Source organism: Camellia sinensis, chromosome 14 (assembly GCF_055761805.1).
Source record: "Camellia sinensis isolate YWXY chromosome 14, ASM5576180v1, whole genome shotgun sequence".
Taxonomy (NCBI): Eukaryota; Viridiplantae; Streptophyta; class Magnoliopsida; order Ericales; family Theaceae; genus Camellia; species Camellia sinensis.
Window position 1 is genome coordinate 95,007,651 of NC_138974.1, and position 19,888 is coordinate 95,027,538.

Sequence of the window (19,888 nt, forward strand, 5' to 3'; positions counted from 1 at the left end):
TATCACCTAGAAACTTCTTGGGGTATATAGTGTACATGAAGGGAATACAGATTGATCATAACAAAGCCAAAGCCATCATTGAGGCCAAACCCCCATCAAGTAAGAAAGAATTGCAAAAATTCCTTAGTTAGGTTAATTTTTTGCGAACATTTATTTCTAACACTGCTGGGAAAACTAAAGTTTTTTCTTATCTGTTGAAGTTAAAAAATGAAGAAGAATTTATGTGGACAACAGAGCATCAAATTGCTTTCGAAGGAATAAAAGCCTATGAAGTTATACATTGCTGCCACTGAAGAATCATTAGGAGTTTTTCTGGCTCAAGACAATGAAAAAGGCAATGAGCAAGAAAACTATTACCTTAGTAGGTTTTTAAACTCTTGTGAATGTAAATACTTAGCTGTAGAAAAGCTGTATCTAGCCTTGTACTTTGTAGCAATAAAATTAAGATATTATCTTTTGTTTACTGTGATATTCGTAATTATAACCACATATTTGGTTAAGTATATGTTATCTAGACCTATATTAAGAGGAAAAATGGGCAAATGGATTTTAGCTTTGTTAGAATTTCATTTGGAATATGTCTCCCAAAAGGCAGTAAAAGGTTGGGAATTGGCCAACTTCTTAGCTGATCATCTATGTCAAATAGAAAGTCAAGAAATAATGGAACTTGACACAGTGAATTTGAAGCCATGGCAGATGTTGTTTGATGGATCAAAGGCTAATGGTCTAGTTGGAATTGGTTTTGTGATTAAATCGCCACAAAGGGCAGAAACCACACATGGTTTCAGAATTGATAAGACCTCATGTTCCAATAATCAAGTAGAGTACGAAGCCTTAGTTATGGGACTTAAGATACTTATTGGTTTACAAGCTCATGTAGTTGACATATTTAGAGATTTCCAATTGGTAACTAATTAAGTAAAAGGGGTCTTTAAATGTCAAGTGCAAGCATATTGTCATACTATGTTGCTGCTATACATTTGTTTTACATCTCAAGATTCATGAATCACAAGGCCAATGATGTGGCCCATAAAGCTTTGAATTTCAAAAGGGATTATACTCAAATAGACATGAGCCAAGCAACATACCATAAACTGATACCGCCTTTAGCAAAACAAGGTATATTGGTAGAAGCTAATCAAAATGACTTGGAAAAACAGGATTGGAGACATCCAATCATTCAGTATTTGATTGGCCCTTCTTCGAAAGAGAGTAGAAAGCTTAAACTACAATCAATGCAGTTCATAGTGTATGGGAATGCTCTTTATAAAAGAGGGGCATATGGTCTTCTATTGGAGTGCCTAGGACCAAAGGAAGCATTAACTACTATGGCTGAGGTGCATGAAGGCATTTATGGTGCTCACCAGCCTGGTGTTAAGATGAGATGGTTACTTTGAAGGCATTCTTATTACTGGCCAACTATCCTTAAGGATTGCATAGAATATGCAAAAGGTTTCCAAGCATGTCAGAAGCACGGTATGATAAGGCATGTTCCAATAACTGATCTACACGCAGGGGTGAAGCCTTGGCCATTTAGAGAATGGGCAATAGACATGATAGAGAAAATTTACCCACCTTCTTTGAAGAAACATTGTTTTATTCTAGTGACCATAGACTACTTTACTAAGTGGGTTGAGGTTAGGGATGACAATTGGAACCCGGCCCGACGGGGACTCGACCCCCAACCCAGATTTGAGCAGTTTTTCCCTGAAAAATACCCCAATGGGGCAGGGATGATATTCAAAAATCAATCCCCGATTAGTTTCGGCCCGGGGATAGGGATAAGTGTTCCAACCCTGTACCCGTCCTGTCCCGTCCCCATCCCCGTCCCCGTCTCCGTCTCCGTCTCCAGCCCCATCCTCGTCCCCGTTTGTGCCTGAAGTGAAATTACTATTTTACCCCTCTCTCTCTCTCTATATATATATATATATATAAACCAAGCCTCTTTATATTTTACCCCTTTCTATCTACCGCGTCTTTCATCTCTCTCTCTCCTTCACTTAGATTTATCTCTCTCAGTGTCTCACATCTCATCATCATCATCATCTAGAACAGATCTGAACAGATCCGCTGACATCACTCCCTCGTCTGTCGCAACACCGCTTCTGTCTAGCCTCCGCCGCAGCTCCGATGTTTGACCACCCAGATGACGGCATACGGCTTGAGCCAACAAGTGTGCCAATTGATCTGTGAGAACAACTCATATCTATATATGTGTGATGATGATTGTTGATGATGATGATAGATACATATATATGTGTGTGTGCGTGTGTGTGTGTGTGTGTGATGAACAATTTCAGTTTCAGATCTCTTTTTTTTTTTTTTTTTGGTTTTTAAGTTGTTGATGATGATGATGATAGATACATATATCTATGTGTGTGTGTAATGAACAATTTCAGATTTTTTTAGTTTTAAGTTGTTAATGATTGTTGTTGATGATGATAATAGATACATGTGTGTGTACTTGTGTGTGTGTGTGTGTGATGAACAATTTCAGTTTCAGATCTTTTCTTCTTCTTTTTCTTCTTCTTCTTTTTCTTCTTCTTCTTCTTCTTCTTTTAAGTTGTTGTTGATAATGATGATAGACACACACACACACACACACACACACACACACACATATATATATATATATGTGTGTGTGTGTGTGTGTGTGTAATGAACAATTTCATTTTTTTTTTAATTTTTTTTTAAGTTGTTGATGATTATTGTTGTTGATGATGATGAAACATATTTATCATTATTTGTTTAATTTTATTTTTTGTGTTAAAAAAAAAAAAGAAAAACAAACAAACAAACAGACAAATAGGTCGGGGATCTTTCGGGGTCGGGGAAACCCGATCCCTATTAGAGGGTGGAGGCGGGGGGGGGGGGGTGATGGCGTCCCCGTTGGGGATCGGGGGTGGGGGTAGGGATTTTTTTGCCTTCGGCGATCGGGGATGGGGAGTGTGATCCCCGACCCGTTGCCATTCCTAGTTGAGGTTTAGCCTTATAAGACTGTAGATCAGATTTAGGTAACTGACTTCATCAAGGAATTAATCTATAGGTTTGGTATTCCATAGACCATATCTATGGACAATGGAAATGTATTTGATGGAAAGCTAGTAAAAGCTTTCCTAGCAGAATTTGGAATTAGTCTTGTTAATTTCACCCCCTTATTATACACAAGCAAATGATCAAGCAGAATCATCTAGCAAATCCTTGAAGAAGGGAATATAGAGGGTTGTGGAAGATAATCCTAGAGATTGGCACAACTTATTATGAGATGTATTATGAGCTTATAGAACTTCCCAGAGATCAAGCACATGACTTACCCTTTATGCCTTGGTATATGGGCACCATGCAGTATTGCTTGTGGAGAACAATATAAAGTCCTTAAGGGTCAAATGCCAAGATCATCTAAGTACTAATCAATATCATCAACGCATGCATTTAGAGTTAGAAGATGTGGATGAAATTAGAATTTTGACACTAAATAATATCTTTGTACAAAAGAGAAAGGCAGACAAAAGCTATAATAAAAGGGTCCAACACATTAGCTTTGATGAAGGAGATTTGGTGTGGAAAACAATACTTCCAATAGAAATTAAAAGCCACAAGTTTAGCTAATGGTCACCTAATTAGGAGGGACCATACCAAGTCCATAAAGTCTTGCCTAGAGAAGCTTACCATTTGAAAAATCTAAATGGATATGTGCATTCCAAGAAAATTAATGACAGGTATTTGAAACCTTATTACCCAACTGTGAGGGAGACACAAGGAGTTTAGAGACATTATATAAAAACATCAAGAAGAAACAATAAAGACTTGTGTAAATAATAATATTTCATTTTATGAAAATTTAAGTATATTGTGCCATAAAATTCATTACAATGTTTCAATTGTTCACTTACAATAAGCTCTGTACTCTTAAGTGATGGGAACACTTATATAATTGTGTTCATTTCCTGCCTGCGAGTAGATAGCCCCTGATGAGTAATATGTAGCCTCTCTACATTGTGCTCCAAAGCCAGGTTGACTACTACTAACTTCTTCTCCAATTCTGCCTTCTTATGCAAGAGTTGAGCTTAAAGTTGAGAAGTAGGGAAGTGTTGCCCCTTCAATGCTGACACTTCAAAGTGAATGTGGGAGGCAATCTCCTTATCTTTTAATAGTTCCTTCTCTAAAAATTGTAGCCATTTGGCAGATATTGACATAGAAGTCAATGGTTGTTGATGCCTAGGTTAAATGGCTTCTAAAGGTAACATTGGATTGATTGAGTACTTGACAACATTTGAGGAATCCATTCTTAATGATTGCTTCTACAAAGCTTCAAATAGAATCCTTGAGAAGGTTCTCAGTAGCTCCAAACAAGTGCCTATGTCTACTTGGGGAAGAGGGATGGTCTCAACAGTAGATGAGCTTTTGATTATCTCTAATAAAGACTCAGCCAAGAATACTGGCTCAGTCTCACTACTAGTTTATAGGGTTGGTGTAGATATGTCAAACAATCTTGCTAGTTGAGCTTCGAAGATGTCCATCTCCTCTTCAAAAGGTGGCATTACAGAAGGGTCACTTGTGGAAGGGAGGGCTGGAAGCATTGGTATATGAGAAAGAGAGGAGGATTCCTCAACAACATCCATTGTCCTGGCTACTAGCAAGTCTAGGGAAGAAGGTCTAGAGCTGGGTAGTAGAGGAAGAATTGGTGTACCACCAGTGCCACCCCTAGAAGTTCCAGCTGCCACTGAAGTAGGAGTAGCAATAGATGTACCCTCAGAAGGTAAAAATATAGCCAAGAATTTGGAGGATAAGGAAGTATGCAAGGGTGAGGCAATGGACACCAAGGGCAAACTATGCAGTTTAGCAAGACTAGGAGTTAGGGAAGATATGATGATTGGCATATCAAGCCTCGAAGGAATCAAGAAAGAAGCTATGGGGAGTGTAGAGGCAGGGATTGGAAACATGGCTTGCAAGGGCTTTACACTCATTGGCAGGTTAGGCTCTACTTGTCCTTTTCCATTTAAGGCTTCTTTTAGCTCAAAGGGGCTCAAAAGTGGCCTTTTAGTTCTAGTTAAGGAAGAAGGGGATGGTATTGAAGAAGAGAGAGGTAGGCTAGTTGCTGCTGCATTTTGAAACAAAAGAAGTGTTAAGGCAATATTAGCACAAAAGATTTGAAAAACATATGGCATTATAGAATGCTGAAAATAATAACCAGCACCAGCAGTTGTAGTAATGATAATTGGAGAACTACGAAGGGTATGATGTTTAGCATGTCTACTTTTCCTTGCAGCCTCCATTTGTGTTGCCTCAGCAATAACAGCCTTTTCCTTCGAGATCTTTTACTGTCTTTTCTTCTCTGACCTTTGGAAGATTATCACCTCTTTAGCCTGCTCTCTTTCTACTGCCTTAGCAGCTGCTTCATGAGCAAAATCCATAATGAGTTTGGCAGTAAGAGAGCCTGGCCTCTTCCTTATTTTCAGAAGAGATTCTTCTTTTTCTTCCTCCTATGCCTCTAAAGGAACGTCAGGTGCCTCTTCCACAAGCTCAAGCTTGAGTTGGGCCTTTCTTTTCTTTAATTCCTTTTGTTTGCCCTTCAGTGTTTCCAGGGTTTGTGCTCTCTGAGGTAAAGACTCCTATGAAGCTCTTATACTAGTAAAAGAGACACTGAGTAAAAGAACAGTACATAAGAGGAGAAATGAAAGACAAAAGAAGCGACAAAGCCTATACATTTCTTAAGAGAAGCCCTAGTAACTCTAGGTTAGGGGTTTAAAGCAGTAGGGGTTGAGGTAGCAAGGGTGGAAGCTATAGTGATGCCAGCCTCCTTGGTTGTGGTTTTCCCACCTTGGGATGGCACATTCAACTCCTTCAGTAAGTCCAAAGTGGGAGTGGCAAGATGCACCTCCATATTGGTTGTCCAACAATCTTGGAATCTTTTCATGACCCCATTGTGATTGGTGAAAGGCACGAATTCAAAGTTGGAGAAATCATGTACAACTTTGATTATGGCCTCATCCAACCTGGATTTTGGCACTTTCAAATTTCTAGTCTTAAGGTCAGAATTGGAGAGGCTGCAGAGAGGGACAGGGATCTCCTAAGTAAGCCCAAACTACCTTGCAAATCGGGAGGGTTAGTATACCTTAGAAATGCATTTGTAGGCTCTGAGGTTTAGAGTGCCAATAAGGAGATCCATTGGAACCAAAATTGAGGCGCACATTTCTTTATGAATAGGCCTAGAGGAGGTGGTATCCGTCAAAAGGGCTTTCAACCATGCTGGCCTGATATTAGCCTCAAAGGGATAAAAGAAGGAAGGGCGAATGAATATTGGAAGTTGATGGAAGTAAGAACAATAGTCGGCAAAACTAAAAGGGTATGATGAGATTCTGGCATACTTTTCCTCATAAGTGGTGGGCTTTTGCACCAAGAATTTTACGCAATGGGAATGAAAGTCAGTAAAGTAGGAAAAAAGCCAGAGTTGAAGTACCCAAACTGGACCTCCTTGATTAGGCTCTATAGGCCTCTCATAAAATTTATAGCAAACCTTATATACATGGCCTAGACCGTAAGGGGCCAGGGCTATCTTCTTCTTCGGAGCTAGAGCCTTGGCAAGGGGGACAAATTCAAGCATTATCCTCTGAGAGGAGGTACAAAAAAGAAATTTGTAAAGCTAATAAAAGATAAAAGAAAAAAACTCTCGGTCGGTCATAGGACCTTCCCTTTTGTTCTTAGCTGCTACAAAGTCGCTATAGGAAGAATTCAAAAAATAAACAGACAAGGAGACTTTAAGGTCTAGGTAATCAGGACCAAAAGGATAGGTAAGAGCCTTAAAAGATGGCACATATCAAGAACGGTAGGGGCCATCATTCCACGCTAGAATTAAAAAAAGTTAAAAGTAAAATTCCAAAAACGAAAAGCAACAAGTATAAGATAAGGGTCCTCAGGAATTATGACCATGGAAAGTCAGAAGGCGTCGAAGATGCAGAGGTCTTCTAGGTCTTGTTCTTTAGCCTCCATGACTTTGTCATATCATTCCTCCCCATTTTGTCTTCAATGTTGGCCAACATCGATGAGGTTGAGTGGCTTTCCAACCCCCCCTCCCCAGTTGAGCTTTCCTTCGTAAAGGAGGTAGTGATCCTCCAAACGTAGGTACAAGGAAGGAAGTGTAGCAGAAGTCTTCTTAAAAATAGGGCCAAGAACATATTCCTCTTGTATATGGTGGCGAGGAATGAAGATCCTTCCATCCATTGCACTTTGACCCTCTAGTGTTCCGTACTTGGCTATTTCGTCATTTATACATCTCTTCAAAGCCACTGAGGGATGTAAACGTTCAACAACTGGTAGATTCATGGAAGAAGAAGTAGCCATTGGTAAGGGACTGAAAGAAAAGTGAGACAATTGAGAATAAGTGAAGGAAGAGTGAGAGATGAAGTGAGAACTGAAGTGAGAGTGAAAATAAGTAGAAGTGAGTAACAATGGGAGCAAGAGTTAGAAATGGAAAACTGAATAAGAGCATGAAAATTAGGGCTTCTTGACCTTCTTGTCCAAGTTGCCCATTTAGTTTGATGGGTTAAGTAGTTCTAAGTTGTTCGGGTTTTTTTTGACCCATGTGGAATTCAAGATCCATTTAACATTTCGAAGGTCTTGGAGATACATTTTTGGACTTTCTAGCCAAGAAAATTTCCTTCGAAGTGGATTCTTCTATCTTTAGAAGAGAAAAAGTGTGCTTCAAAATGCTTGATTTGGTTTCCAAAGGAATGGGTTACTTCGAAGCTAGTATTTGTTAAATGTGAGTCTTGAAATTAAAGGCATACATATTAAGCAAATATAAAACCATAAAACCATGCAATTGGAACAAAGAAACCCATATTTTATTAACATAAACATTTACATTAGGGCGGCCTATTTGGCTATATTCTCAATTTCGTAAAGTAAGGAATAGAAAAGGTTACAAAGTCATGGAACTTAGTCTAGCAAAATTCAATAAATACATGTTCCTTTTCTAACCTTTCCTCTATCCCATCTAAATGGGGCTTCTCTAACTAGCGTGCCCTTATTTGGTGGAAAATTTGTTGCTCATTTCAAATTCTGTTTGCTTAAGTGTCTTCTCCACCTTATCCACCTCATCCATGCTGGTATCCTCCCTGTATGTTGGGTCATTGTTCTTGAAGTCTTCATATTCTTCAAGGAGATTCTCTACATCGTATTGGGTTTGAATAGGAGTGGCAGAAATCTCATCCAAAGATTCGTTGGTGGACAAGGCATTCTATGCCAGTTGAGCAAAAGAGAGAGTTGGTCCAGAAACGTATGGAGTTTTGTCTAGGCCAGTGGATTGAGGATATAGCTTCAAGAGACGATATCACAAGCCCATAGGAGGTTCTTGTGAGGGGTGTCATCTCAAAGCACTTCAGAGGATATGTGGAAGAAGACAGCGATCAAAGTTTAGGCTTTGTACTGCTGGTAGGCAGTAGGGGGAGCTAGGGCCTAATAGGGGGCGAAGTGTTGGTCCTCAAAGAGGGTGAGCCTCAATTCCTCAATCTAGTTAGGATTAGGAGGAAATGGAGGAATAGTTGGGTCCCCTCAAAAGAAAGGTGGAAATTGGGGCTCATTCACACACTCTAGCTAGTCAGAAGAGTAGAGTTTTGCTTTCTTGGCCAAGTGTGAGGGGCTCAGTCCCAGAGCCTCGATTGGGTGATGGGTCTTCCACACTATTTTGGTCGACAAGGTGGAGGTATACCATGTCGAAAGAAAATTGTCTTCGAGGCAGCGGAGGCTGTCAAATGGTACATAGGGATATACCACGAAGCTACGAGAATAAGGGGGAACTGAAGTAGAGTCATCGAATTCAACAAGTTTATGGTGAATTCGCTTCCTTGTCTGAGGTTGGGTTGGTTTTGGCCAAGCATTCCAACTAGTAGTTTTTGTAGAAGAGGAGGCAGCCTCATCCCATGTAAAGATCTTTGGAGTAGATGAAGAGCCTTCGAGATCCATTTGAGCAAGTGTTTGTTCTAAAGGTGCATATTTTGTAAAAGCCTCCATAACTTATATAAATGGAGGAGGGTAAATATGGCTAATAAATGCATGAGAGTTCTTCGAGGTTGGCCATCGTTGTCCAAAACCTCTTTGTATGCTTGATCGATGAAGGAAAAGGTTTGATTGGCCATCAAGGAAAAGGTTTGTGGAAGTAAGGTTCAAGCACAAGAGGAAGTTCAGTGTTTTAAACATTGCGTAAAGACGGTTATACTTCCAGAACAATTAATTACCATGCATGTCCTGGAACGTGGGCAGTAGTGCATCAAGCCACTAATATCACAAAGTACTGGTTATATTAGTTCGAGAGATAATGTTGGCCATATGTTTTGTATCAGCCAATCACAACTTGACACGTGGTCCATCAGGGGTAACTTGTGGAATTAGTAAAGGTCTCCCATTATCAGAGGACACATGGCAAATCATATCAATGACAATCGGTCTGCGAAGTACTGGAGCAATCGAAAGAAGTAAGGAGACGTGGCTAAATGCTTCTTAAAGATAAATTCGAATTCAGGGGGGAAGACCAACTGCAAGAACCGGCTTAGTGGAGGCAACGTGCTTGGAGTCATGTACCATAATCATGGAGGTCACTTCGACAGTTATCAACTATTTCGACGGTTATTAATATTCTTCTTATTCAGAGCCAACCAATTTCATTATTAATATTTTTCTCATTTAGAGCCAAGAATTTTTTTTTTATTTTTAAAATCTTTATCACTTGGTAGATAATAATGAATAATAAAAATTATCAAGAGAAGGTTAAGAATTTAATAAGAGATATGAAGTTATAGATAAGGGCATTTCATAAGATAAAAATTTAAAATAAAAAAAGAAGAAGATAATATGTGATAGAAGGAGGAAAAAAATATGAGTAAATTAAAATAAAGATTTAAATATATATATGTTTTTGATAGATATATAGATTAACAAATCATATCTTTATCTGAATTTTATTATTTTAATTTTTTTTAAATCAATTATTTAATCTTTATCTTTATCTGTAGGCCACGAAATTAATTTTTATAAATTATTTATCAATTTTAATATGTTTATTTATCTATAAGTCATGAAATTAAAATTTTTAAATAATTTTTTTTAATTTTTATCTTTATCTATAGGTCATGAAATAAATTTTCATAAATTATTTATGAATTTTTATATGTTTATCTATAATGAAATTAATTAAAGTACAAAATGAAGGGGAAAAATGAGTAATTTTGTTTTTTTTTAAAATCAATTATTTAATCTTTATCTTTATTTGTAGGCCATGAAATTGATTTTTATAAGTTATTTATCAACTTTTATATGTTTATTTATGGGAAGAAATTTTAAATTATCTATAAGTTATGAAATTAATTTTTTTTAAATTAACTGTTTAATTTTATCTTTATTTGTAGACTATAAAATTAATTTTCAGTTTTCATATGTTTATCTATATGGGGGAATTTTGAAATTCAAATCTTTATCCAAAAGCAATGAAATTAATTTTAATTTTAATTAATTAAACATATAGAAAATGAAGAAAAATAGAAAACATGAAAGGCAATCAAAGAAGGTTGCCACGTCGAAAAGACAGAGTTTTAAAATTATGAGAATTTAGGAATAAATGTTTGGAGGTTTTTGACAAAATAATTACATTTGGTTATATATATAGTATAGATAGATAGATAGATTAAGATTATTAGAATTATGGAAAAATGGTAGAGGTAACTCTCAAATGAATTTTGTATTATTTTCTCAAAATGTTAAAATTTTGAAAATATTTTAATTTTCACAAAATAAAAACAATTACTATCCTATTTTTTTATTTTTTTTAAATTTCAAAAAAACAAAAAAAGTAAAAAAATGGGCTTTATTTTAATATTAGAGCAATTCTTAAGTGTGCAAATGCATACCATATGCACTTGCGTAAGTTCTCCTAAATATACGTAAGTTAACTCATAAAATTGCATAAATTTTCACAAATATATGTAAGTTAACTCATAAAAATTTGAGAAATCATAATTAACGTTAATTTGTAAAAATTTACCCGATTTGTAAAGCAATTTATATATATTATGTATATTTATGAGAACTTATATAAGTACCTACCATGCACCTTCCCAAACACTTCCATATGCTAATGTTATTAATTTGCCCCAATTTCCTTTTAAAACCATTCTCCAAGGGATGAGGGGTGACTTTTGTGCCTCAATTTGAGATTTATTATGGGCTTATTTTTATGATTCGAACAGTTCATGTTGTAGGGTTCGTTGATACTTCATGCTTACAAAAATCATATTAATTGGATATCAGTAACTATATGATCGAATTATATTTATTATAAAAAAACAAATAATAAGTTTTTCTTTGGAGAATAGTATAAAAAATATGTAATCCGAACATATAATTATTGATATCTGATGAATATAATTTTTAGTAAGTATAAAATTCTCAACGAATCCTATCAAATGAACCGTTCAAATAATAAAAACACGCTCATAATAAATCATAAATTGAGACATAATAATTACTGTTGCGCTAAAGACACAATAACAACTGGGTTATTGGCGGAGGGGAGGGGCACCCCATGCCCTCGAAGGGATTTAGACTTGAGAGAGAGTACTGTACTAATATCATGATGACTTTCAAAGGTACAGAGGCCATTTAAAGTTCTTCTCACTACTGAAAAGTGGAGGGCGTGTTTGGTGATAGGGAAATCAAAGCCTCAAATAGCTTGTTCAAAAAAAAGTCTTAAATAGTAGAAAGAATTGGCTTTTTTCTCTAAATTTAATGAATCAGCTTCCTACACTGTTGTTTTTCAGTTACAGGGAATGAAATAATTGTCAAAACAACAAAAAGGAAAAAGATTCTAAATCAAGTAGTTACGGTCACTAAATTTTATACCACACAGCTGCATTTGTACGCATATCTCTACTGATGTAAAACATGGCATTGAAGTTCTGACATGTGATTTTCAATTGGTAGTAGAAATTAGTATTTTAATTAAAAAGTTTATGGTAAATTATAAATACATCTTTTAAGATTTGTTTAAAATATAAATTGTTTCTTGTGATTTAAAAAATTATAAATATTTTTTTGTCAAAATTTTTTATTTAACAGAATTAATTGAAAAGTGAAATTTCTAACTGTTTACGTATACAATAATAAAATTATTTAAATTATTAATTGAAATAAAATTTTAATATTATTAAAAACTATTAATTAACTTGATAATTTATTAATAAAAGGACCTATTTGTTATGAAATTAGAAATCTTAAAAGGCATAATGTAATTTTTAGAATCACATTGAATAATTTATAATTTAAATAAACTTCAGGGGGTGTATTTGTAATTTACCTTTTATTTATTTATTCATATGTGATACTATTATAAAATAAATTATAATCATAATAATGAATATTACATACAACCCATAATTATTACCCAAAAAAAAAAAATCTCAACAAATATATGAAAAATAAAAATTTCACATAAGTGAAAAAAATCAAACCAATAACTTCCAAATAAAGTACGAAAATTTTAACCAAACAACTAACTCTATTAATTTAAGTACCTACGTTCGTCAAAAATTATAAATAGACATATACTCTCTACAAAAAAAGATATATACTTAGGTAGTGTTTGGTTTACGTTTTTGGTTTATGTTTACAAAAATTTTATGAATTAGTTTTTATTTATTTTTAGAAAAATATAAACTACAAACGCGTTTGTTTTAAACAAAATATTTCAAAAATTTTAAAAACATAAACTAAAAAATATATTTGTTTAGGTTTAAAATATTTATATTTATTTTTATTATTTATGACAATGAGATTATACACATTATAATTGAAAAAAAATAATAATTAAAAAAAATTAATTGAAAAAAAATTATTTGAAAAAAATTATTTGAAAACAAATAGTTGAAAAAAATATTATTTGAAAAAAAATTAATTGAAAAAAAAATTGTTAGTCAAATTTTAAAATTTCTGTTTAAAAACTAACGTAATCTTATTTTTTTGAGTTTATGTTTTTCCCTCAAATTTATAAACTGAGACAACCATTTATAAACCAAAAAAATCATCAAATAAGTTTTTATGAAAGTTTTTAAATTTTTGTAAATATAAATCGAAAACTGAAAACGAAATGATTACCAAGCAGGTACATTATTTAAAATGAAAGTTATTATTTCAAAGATTGTTTTATTATGAGTTATTTACGTAAAAATTCGATTTAAAAATGTAATGGTAGTTTAGATCATATCTAAGATTTTTTGAACCAATAAATTCTATTTAGTAAAATTGAAAATATTATCAGTTTTCTCAATTTTTAAAACTAAGAACATTATCAATTTTGCATAATAATGTTCCAGATAATTGTTTTGCTAACTGATAAAAAAAGAGAGCATGAGATTAAACGTTTTTGCCCTTTTACTTATTAGTTTCATTTAACTATCCAATAAAACTGAGAATATTATTAGTTTTTTTCTAATTTTAAAACTGGGATTATTATTAGTTTTTTTTTCTTTTTAATTTTTTTTTCCAATTTTGCACATATCATCATGCTCTTTTATAGATACAAAATTTTTTGTTTTGCACAAAAAATTAATTAAATTTTTTCAAAAAAGTTTTTTTTTTTTTTTGCACATAATTTTTTATTATTATAGATTTTTCAATTTGAAACTTGATGTTTTAAAATTTTGAAAATTAAAATAAATGTCAAATCATTATGATCCTTTATAGATAATTATAAATGATAAACAATCACTATTTGAAGGTGAACAATCGCTATTTGAAAGGCAATTTCGACTATTAAAACTTTAATGAGTCTTGAAAGTCTAAAAAATCTTAATTAAGATTTAATGGAATATAAGTCCATAAATTATGACTTGTATGTAAATTCCTCTTTTATTATTTTTATTTTTTTGAGAAAAAATGAGAATCTATTATCAAAATTATACATTACATATTTACAAATTTAATTTAATCAAGTGAGTACCAATATTCAATTTACTTAAATTTTTGTATGAATGATTAGCTTAAGGTGGTGTTTGGGAAGGAGAAGCCGAGCTGAAATAGCCACGTCGCGACAAAATTGGCTTTTTCAGCCACGTCCCGACAAAATGCCATTCACGGGTATCCAAAAACCCTTACTCCTGTAAATTGACTCAAATGCCCCGAAGACCCTCTTCATTCATCAATCTGTATTCATCAACGCCTCATTGCCATTCACACCCCCTTTGGAGAAAGACGAAGAGAAGAACCACTGAGGTATCGGAGGACAGCTGACCAGGGCCCCCCGCAGAGATAATCGCCACCGAAGTACCCATCGGCGGCGGCGAACACGTACCAAGCCTCTCAAACTCAAACCGATCTGATTCAGGTAATGCTTTATAGCCTATTGATTGATGTTTTTCTTCTTCCGATCTGTGTAGTATGGGTTGATAACGGCATCGGTTCATGACCGATCTGTTCATTTCCGGTCGTGATTGGGTTGATTAAGCTTACATTACACACATTTGGGGCACCGATCTGTCTCTGTGACAAATTTGGGTTGCGGATCTGTTCTTATGTTCAAACTCTGTTCGGTTATCACAAATTTGGGGCTGATTTGTATACATACATATATATATATATATATGTGTATATATATACGTATATATGTATATAAAATATATATGTTCTTATTCAAATATCTGTTCTTAGTTATGAACAGCAGATCTGTTGATCACAAACCGTTGTTAACACTGAAGGAAAACCACATCTTATCAGATCTGTTGATCACAAACCGTTGTTAATATCTGTTCTGATTTGCAAATATGTTCTTATCAGATCTTGTTTACAAAATGCTCAATTACTAGGTCTTCTATAACTCGGTTCTGTTCGGTTATCACAAAGTTGGGCCAGATTTGTTTTATTTTTTTTTTTTGTTTATACTCTGAATTGTTGCTAATGGAAATGCTCAATTCCCATTTGTATGGTTACATATGAATTACATATATATTAACAACAAATTACAAAATATATAAAACTTATAGTACAAATATATTACAAAAATTGGGTTTATTAAGCAATATATTTAAAATATATCTGAAATATATCTGAAATATATATTACAAATTTAGATTGCAAAAGGAAAGAGTGTCAAAATTTAGGTACACATATATGACACAATTTAATTATGAAAAACTATATTATTAAACATATATGACAAAATTTAATTATTAAAAAACAGTGTACAAATATATTCACAAATATTTTTAAAATTTCATATAAAATATATATAAAATATATTACAAAATAGTACTATATGCAAAAATATTTTGTAACAATCATATAAAATATATTACAAAATAGATTTATTAATTTCAAATTTTTTTTTACTCAATACGAATTGCTCAATTCTCATTTCTGCGCAATATATTAATTACATAAAAAAATATTTCAAACTAAATTTGGGAAGGAAGGTAGATATATTATCCATATATATTAACAACAAATTTTATCCAAAATATATTAAAATTATATTACAAATATAAATAGAAAAACTGGGTTTATTAAGCAATCTATTTAAAATATATCTGAAATATATATTACAAATTTAGATTGCAAAAGGAAAGAGTGTCAAAATTTAGGTACACATATATGACACAATTTAATTATGAAAAACTATATTATTAAACATATATGACAAAATTTAATTATTAAAAAACAGTGTACAAATATATTCACAAATATTTTTAAAATTTCATATAAAATATATATAAAATATATTACAAAATAGTACTATATTCAAAAATATTTTGTAACAATCATATAAAATATATTTAAAATATATTACAAAATAGATTTATTAATTTCAATTTTTTTTTTTTTTACTCAATACGAATTGCTCAATTCTCATTTCTGCACAATATATTAATTACATAAAAAAATATTTCAAACTAAATTTGGGAAGGAAGGTAGATATATTATCCATATATATTAACAACAAATTTTATCCAAAATATATTAAAATTATATTACAAATATATTACAAAATATGGTTTACTAAGAAATATATTACAAAGATATTAAAAATATATTAACATATATATGACAATTTTTGATTTCAAAAGTAAAAGGCGTGCAAATTGCATTAAACATATATGACAACATTTAATTATTAAACAATATAGTACAAATATATTCAAAAATATTTTTAAAGTATCATATGAAATGTATTTTAAATATATTACACAATAGATTTATTAATTTCAATATATTTTTCACTCAATACGAATTGCTCAATTCTCATTTGTGCACAACATATTAATTACATAAAAATAATATTTCAAACTAAATTTGGGAAGGAAGGTAGATATATTATCCATATATGTTAACAACAAATTTTATCCAGAATATATTAAAATTATATATTCTAATACATTACAAAAATATGGTTTACTAAGAAATATATTACAAAGATATTAAAAATATATTTACAATATATTTAAAGTATCATATAAAATATATTTCAAATATATTACACAATAGATTTATTAATTTCAATATATTTTTTACTCAATACGAATTGCTCAATTCTCATTTCTGAACAATATATTAATTGCATAAAAAACATTGTACAATTATCTTAAACAAAATTTCTTCAAAAATATGTTCAACATATGTCAGTAAAATTTGTAGTAAACATATATTAATTTAATAAATTATTAGAAAATATATTAACAATATATTCACAAATCTAATAAAAAATAAATTTCAAAATATATTACCAATATACCTAAATTCATGATGCACAATACTTTTACAAACAACGTAGTTAGTTCATGGAATAAAATATAAACTTGCGTTAGTCTTTGTATGTATTCATGTTGATTCATGTAAATTTAATTGCAATTTAAAGCGTACCATGGCGTCGTTCACCTCTACTGCAACTTCCAGTACATGGCCACGACGAATGTGTGCCTGTGGACATGGCCCCTGTATTGTTAAGATTTCCAGGTCCACCAAAAATCCAGGGCGTCCCTACTTTGTCTGTCCCCGCCCTGTGGTGAGTGACCCAATCTTTACCGATCATAACTGTATGAACATTACCAACCATTGAAACTAATAGTTACATAATTTCCACTCATCAGCCCTGTGTCAGTTGGATTGGTTGGTGTGAAGAACCAAGGCGAGAGAACCAAGGCTATGCGTCTCCCAGAGATGAAATTGCCATGCAATTGCGGGCTGATGTCATAGACATTCAACAATCCTTGAGTGTCCTTAAGACCATTGTGTATGTGCTCTGCATTGTGGTTGTCATTTTGTTGTGCCGTATGTAAGCACCATTACCATGTTTGGGGGTATGTACAAAGACGTCAGTATGTTGTCAGTATGTTGTTACTATGTACGAAGACGTTAGTATGTTGTCAGTATGTTGTTACTATGTACGAAGACGTTAGTATGTTGTCAGTATGTTGTTAGTATGTAGTTAGTACGTTCGCAGTCTGTTGGTAGTATGTTGTCGCATATGGGAGCCGTAATACTAACTACCGTATTTTTTTCCACTACTAACTTCCATGGAACCTGTTTACGTACGTTAGTAATTTTCAATGGGTATATGCAAATTTAACTTTAGCATCATATATGTCTGTTTGTTGTTAATAATGTGTCATGGCTTATGCGTGTGTATGTAACAACCAAATTTGTGATGGTAATCTTTTGTAACTGTACATTAGTAATGGCTTCCACACATACTTCGCCGCGTAACCACTCGAAAAGCAAAGGCATTGTCAGTGACAAGCCAAGCAACCTTGAAGAGACACAAAATCAGTTAAGCCACAAAGGCCTCATGGGACAGTAACTCAGTCCGAGTTTTCCTCCAGTTGATCGCAAATGAGATTAGTAAAGGAAATCGCCCATTCTTAGTCCTCAGCCAGGCAGGGTACAAGTCGTTGTCAAGGAAATTTGAGAAAAAAACAGGAAAAAAACATGGACTAAAACAGTTGAAGAATAAGTACATGAGCTTGAAAAAAGAGTGGCAGGCGTGGACAAAGTTGATGGATTCAAGTAAGGGAGTGTCCGGGATAGGCTTTGACTATGACACCGGTTTGTTTCAGGCACCTGACGAGTGGTGGGACAAGATGGAATCAGTAAGTACATGTACAAACAAGTTTCATATCTGTCATTTACAAGTACATTTTTTAGTTCTTCATTTAACTGCAATACAATTTATTTATATGAAATATAACGTCTGCCTCTGTTATACATCTACATTTCTGCAGATCAACAAGGTGTGTGCGAAGTTCAGGAAAAAAACTTTGGAACACCGTGACTTGATGGAGACGGTTTTCATGGGGGCATTAGCTACTGGGAAGCACCATTGGACCCCGGGAGAGATCCTCCCTGAAGCTGATGAGGCCTCATCTGATTCAGTGCGTAGTTTGGGAGCGCAGCCATTTGCAGATCCGATACCCGCAGGAGTACATGACGTGGATTCTGATTCTTCACTCGAGCATGTTCCGATTGAAAAGCCAAAAAGGAGAAAGACGCCATCAACAAGTGTTTCAAAGTCGAAGAAGGCAACAAGTGGTGCGTCCGTTATTGCGGAAAGCATGAACAGAATGACAGATGTGGTTCGTTCGAAGAATCAGCAGGTCACGGTTAGGCACCTCATAGGCAACGAATCGCTGTACAGTATCTCCGAGTGCATGCATAAACTGAGCAGTATTCCATCCATGATTGGTACGCCGTTATTCCACTTCGCCTCGACACTTATGGATAACGCCGATTACCGGGAGATCATGATGTGCCAGCCTGATGACGACCACATCATTGGATGGCTTACACAGAAGCAGCTCCAGTGTACTGCGTCGGCGCCTTTTGCAAACTTGTTTGGGGGTCGCCGGATGTGATGTAGCGGTGTTACGAGTGTTTAGAATGCATGTCCTTGTCTTCCTTTCTAAAATGTTGACTTATGGTATTGTTGGCAATATACTAAAACAGGATGGTGCTGTGTGAATGTTTTCATTATGTTGTTTTTTTTTTTCTTGCTAGCTACGGGCAGCAACAAGTTTTAGGTAAGTGTATGGGTGGACGAACCGGAAGCATGGTTGTGCTTCGTTTTTGGGAAATGAATGGGATGTTGGTGTTTTAATATTTTGTGTGCCTACGTTTAAGCCAGGGAATTACGTTTTACTTGCACGCTTTTGAATGCCTATATGTCTCAAGTTCATTTGTTATTAGTGTAGTTTGCTGGCTACTTTTGTGGTTGTTACCACCATGACATTTGTGATGGCATTGCTTTGATTAAAAACATTCTCGGAATTTTTTAATTGCAAACTTCAATATAATTTAAGTCAATGATTCACTTGCCAACTGAATGAAAGGCTGCCACTTTTGTAGGTTTCGCATGAACGAAGACGCGATGAATCCCTGGGATGCAAGCAACCATGATGACATAACAGAAATGCTTAATCAAATGGCGGACCAGGTGCAACAAGAACAGAATTGCACATTTGTACAAGCATGCTAGTGGGCGACAGAATGGTACGAGAAACACATGAATAAAACGCCGTGTCGCACTTCCATACTAACCGGGAATGCATGGATATGCGAACTATATGCGAGGCATATGGGTCGATTTGAGGAAAATGTTTGCATGCCGAAGGAAGTTTTTGCCGCATTGTGTGAGACATTAGTAAATGATTTTGGGTTACAAGTCCCGCAACGTCCACATGGCTTAGCTGTTGAAGAAAGCGTTGCGATGTTTATGCATGTGTTGAAAGGGAAGCAAAATCGGGAAATCCAAGAACGGTTCCAACATTCCGGGGAGACTGTGTCGAGGCACGTGCATAAGGTATTAACTTCCATGAAAGAGTTCACTGTTGTTCATTGCCGGCCCACATACAGTCAG

General features: G+C 34.0%; 2 protein-coding genes across 2 annotated transcripts; both read left to right on the forward strand.

Annotated features, from left to right (window-relative positions):
- The first annotated feature begins 534 nt into the window (after positions 1 to 534).
- LOC145807199 (uncharacterized) lies at positions 535 to 1,397 on the forward strand. Its single transcript, XM_082905142.1, has 2 exons — positions 535 to 906; positions 1,014 to 1,397. The coding sequence occupies exons 1-2, from the start codon at positions 535 to 537 to the stop codon at positions 1,395 to 1,397; spliced, it is 756 nt and encodes a 251-aa protein (XP_082761268.1).
- A 16,473-nt stretch (positions 1,398 to 17,870) lies between these two features.
- LOC114272491 (L10-interacting MYB domain-containing protein-like) lies at positions 17,871 to 19,129 on the forward strand. Its single transcript, XM_028214215.2, has 2 exons — positions 17,871 to 18,125; positions 18,258 to 19,129. The coding sequence occupies exons 1-2, from the start codon at positions 17,994 to 17,996 to the stop codon at positions 18,885 to 18,887; spliced, it is 762 nt and encodes a 253-aa protein (XP_028070016.2). The 5' UTR covers positions 17,871 to 17,993; the 3' UTR covers positions 18,888 to 19,129.
- Positions 19,130 to 19,888: the final 759 nt, after the last annotated feature.

Coding starts and splice junctions, on each gene's coding strand:
- LOC145807199 (XM_082905142.1), top strand. CDS start 535: ATGGGCAAATGGATTTTAGCTTTGTTAGAATTTCATTTGGAATATGTC. Junction 907..1,013: donor TATTTAGAGATTTCCAATTG/GTAACTAATTAA, acceptor ATGAATCACAAG/GCCAATGATGTGGCCCATAA.
- LOC114272491 (XM_028214215.2), top strand. CDS start 17,994: ATGAGCTTGAAAAAAGAGTGGCAGGCGTGGACAAAGTTGATGGATTCA. Junction 18,126..18,257: donor GGTGGGACAAGATGGAATCA/GTAAGTACATGT, acceptor ACATTTCTGCAG/ATCAACAAGGTGTGTGCGAA.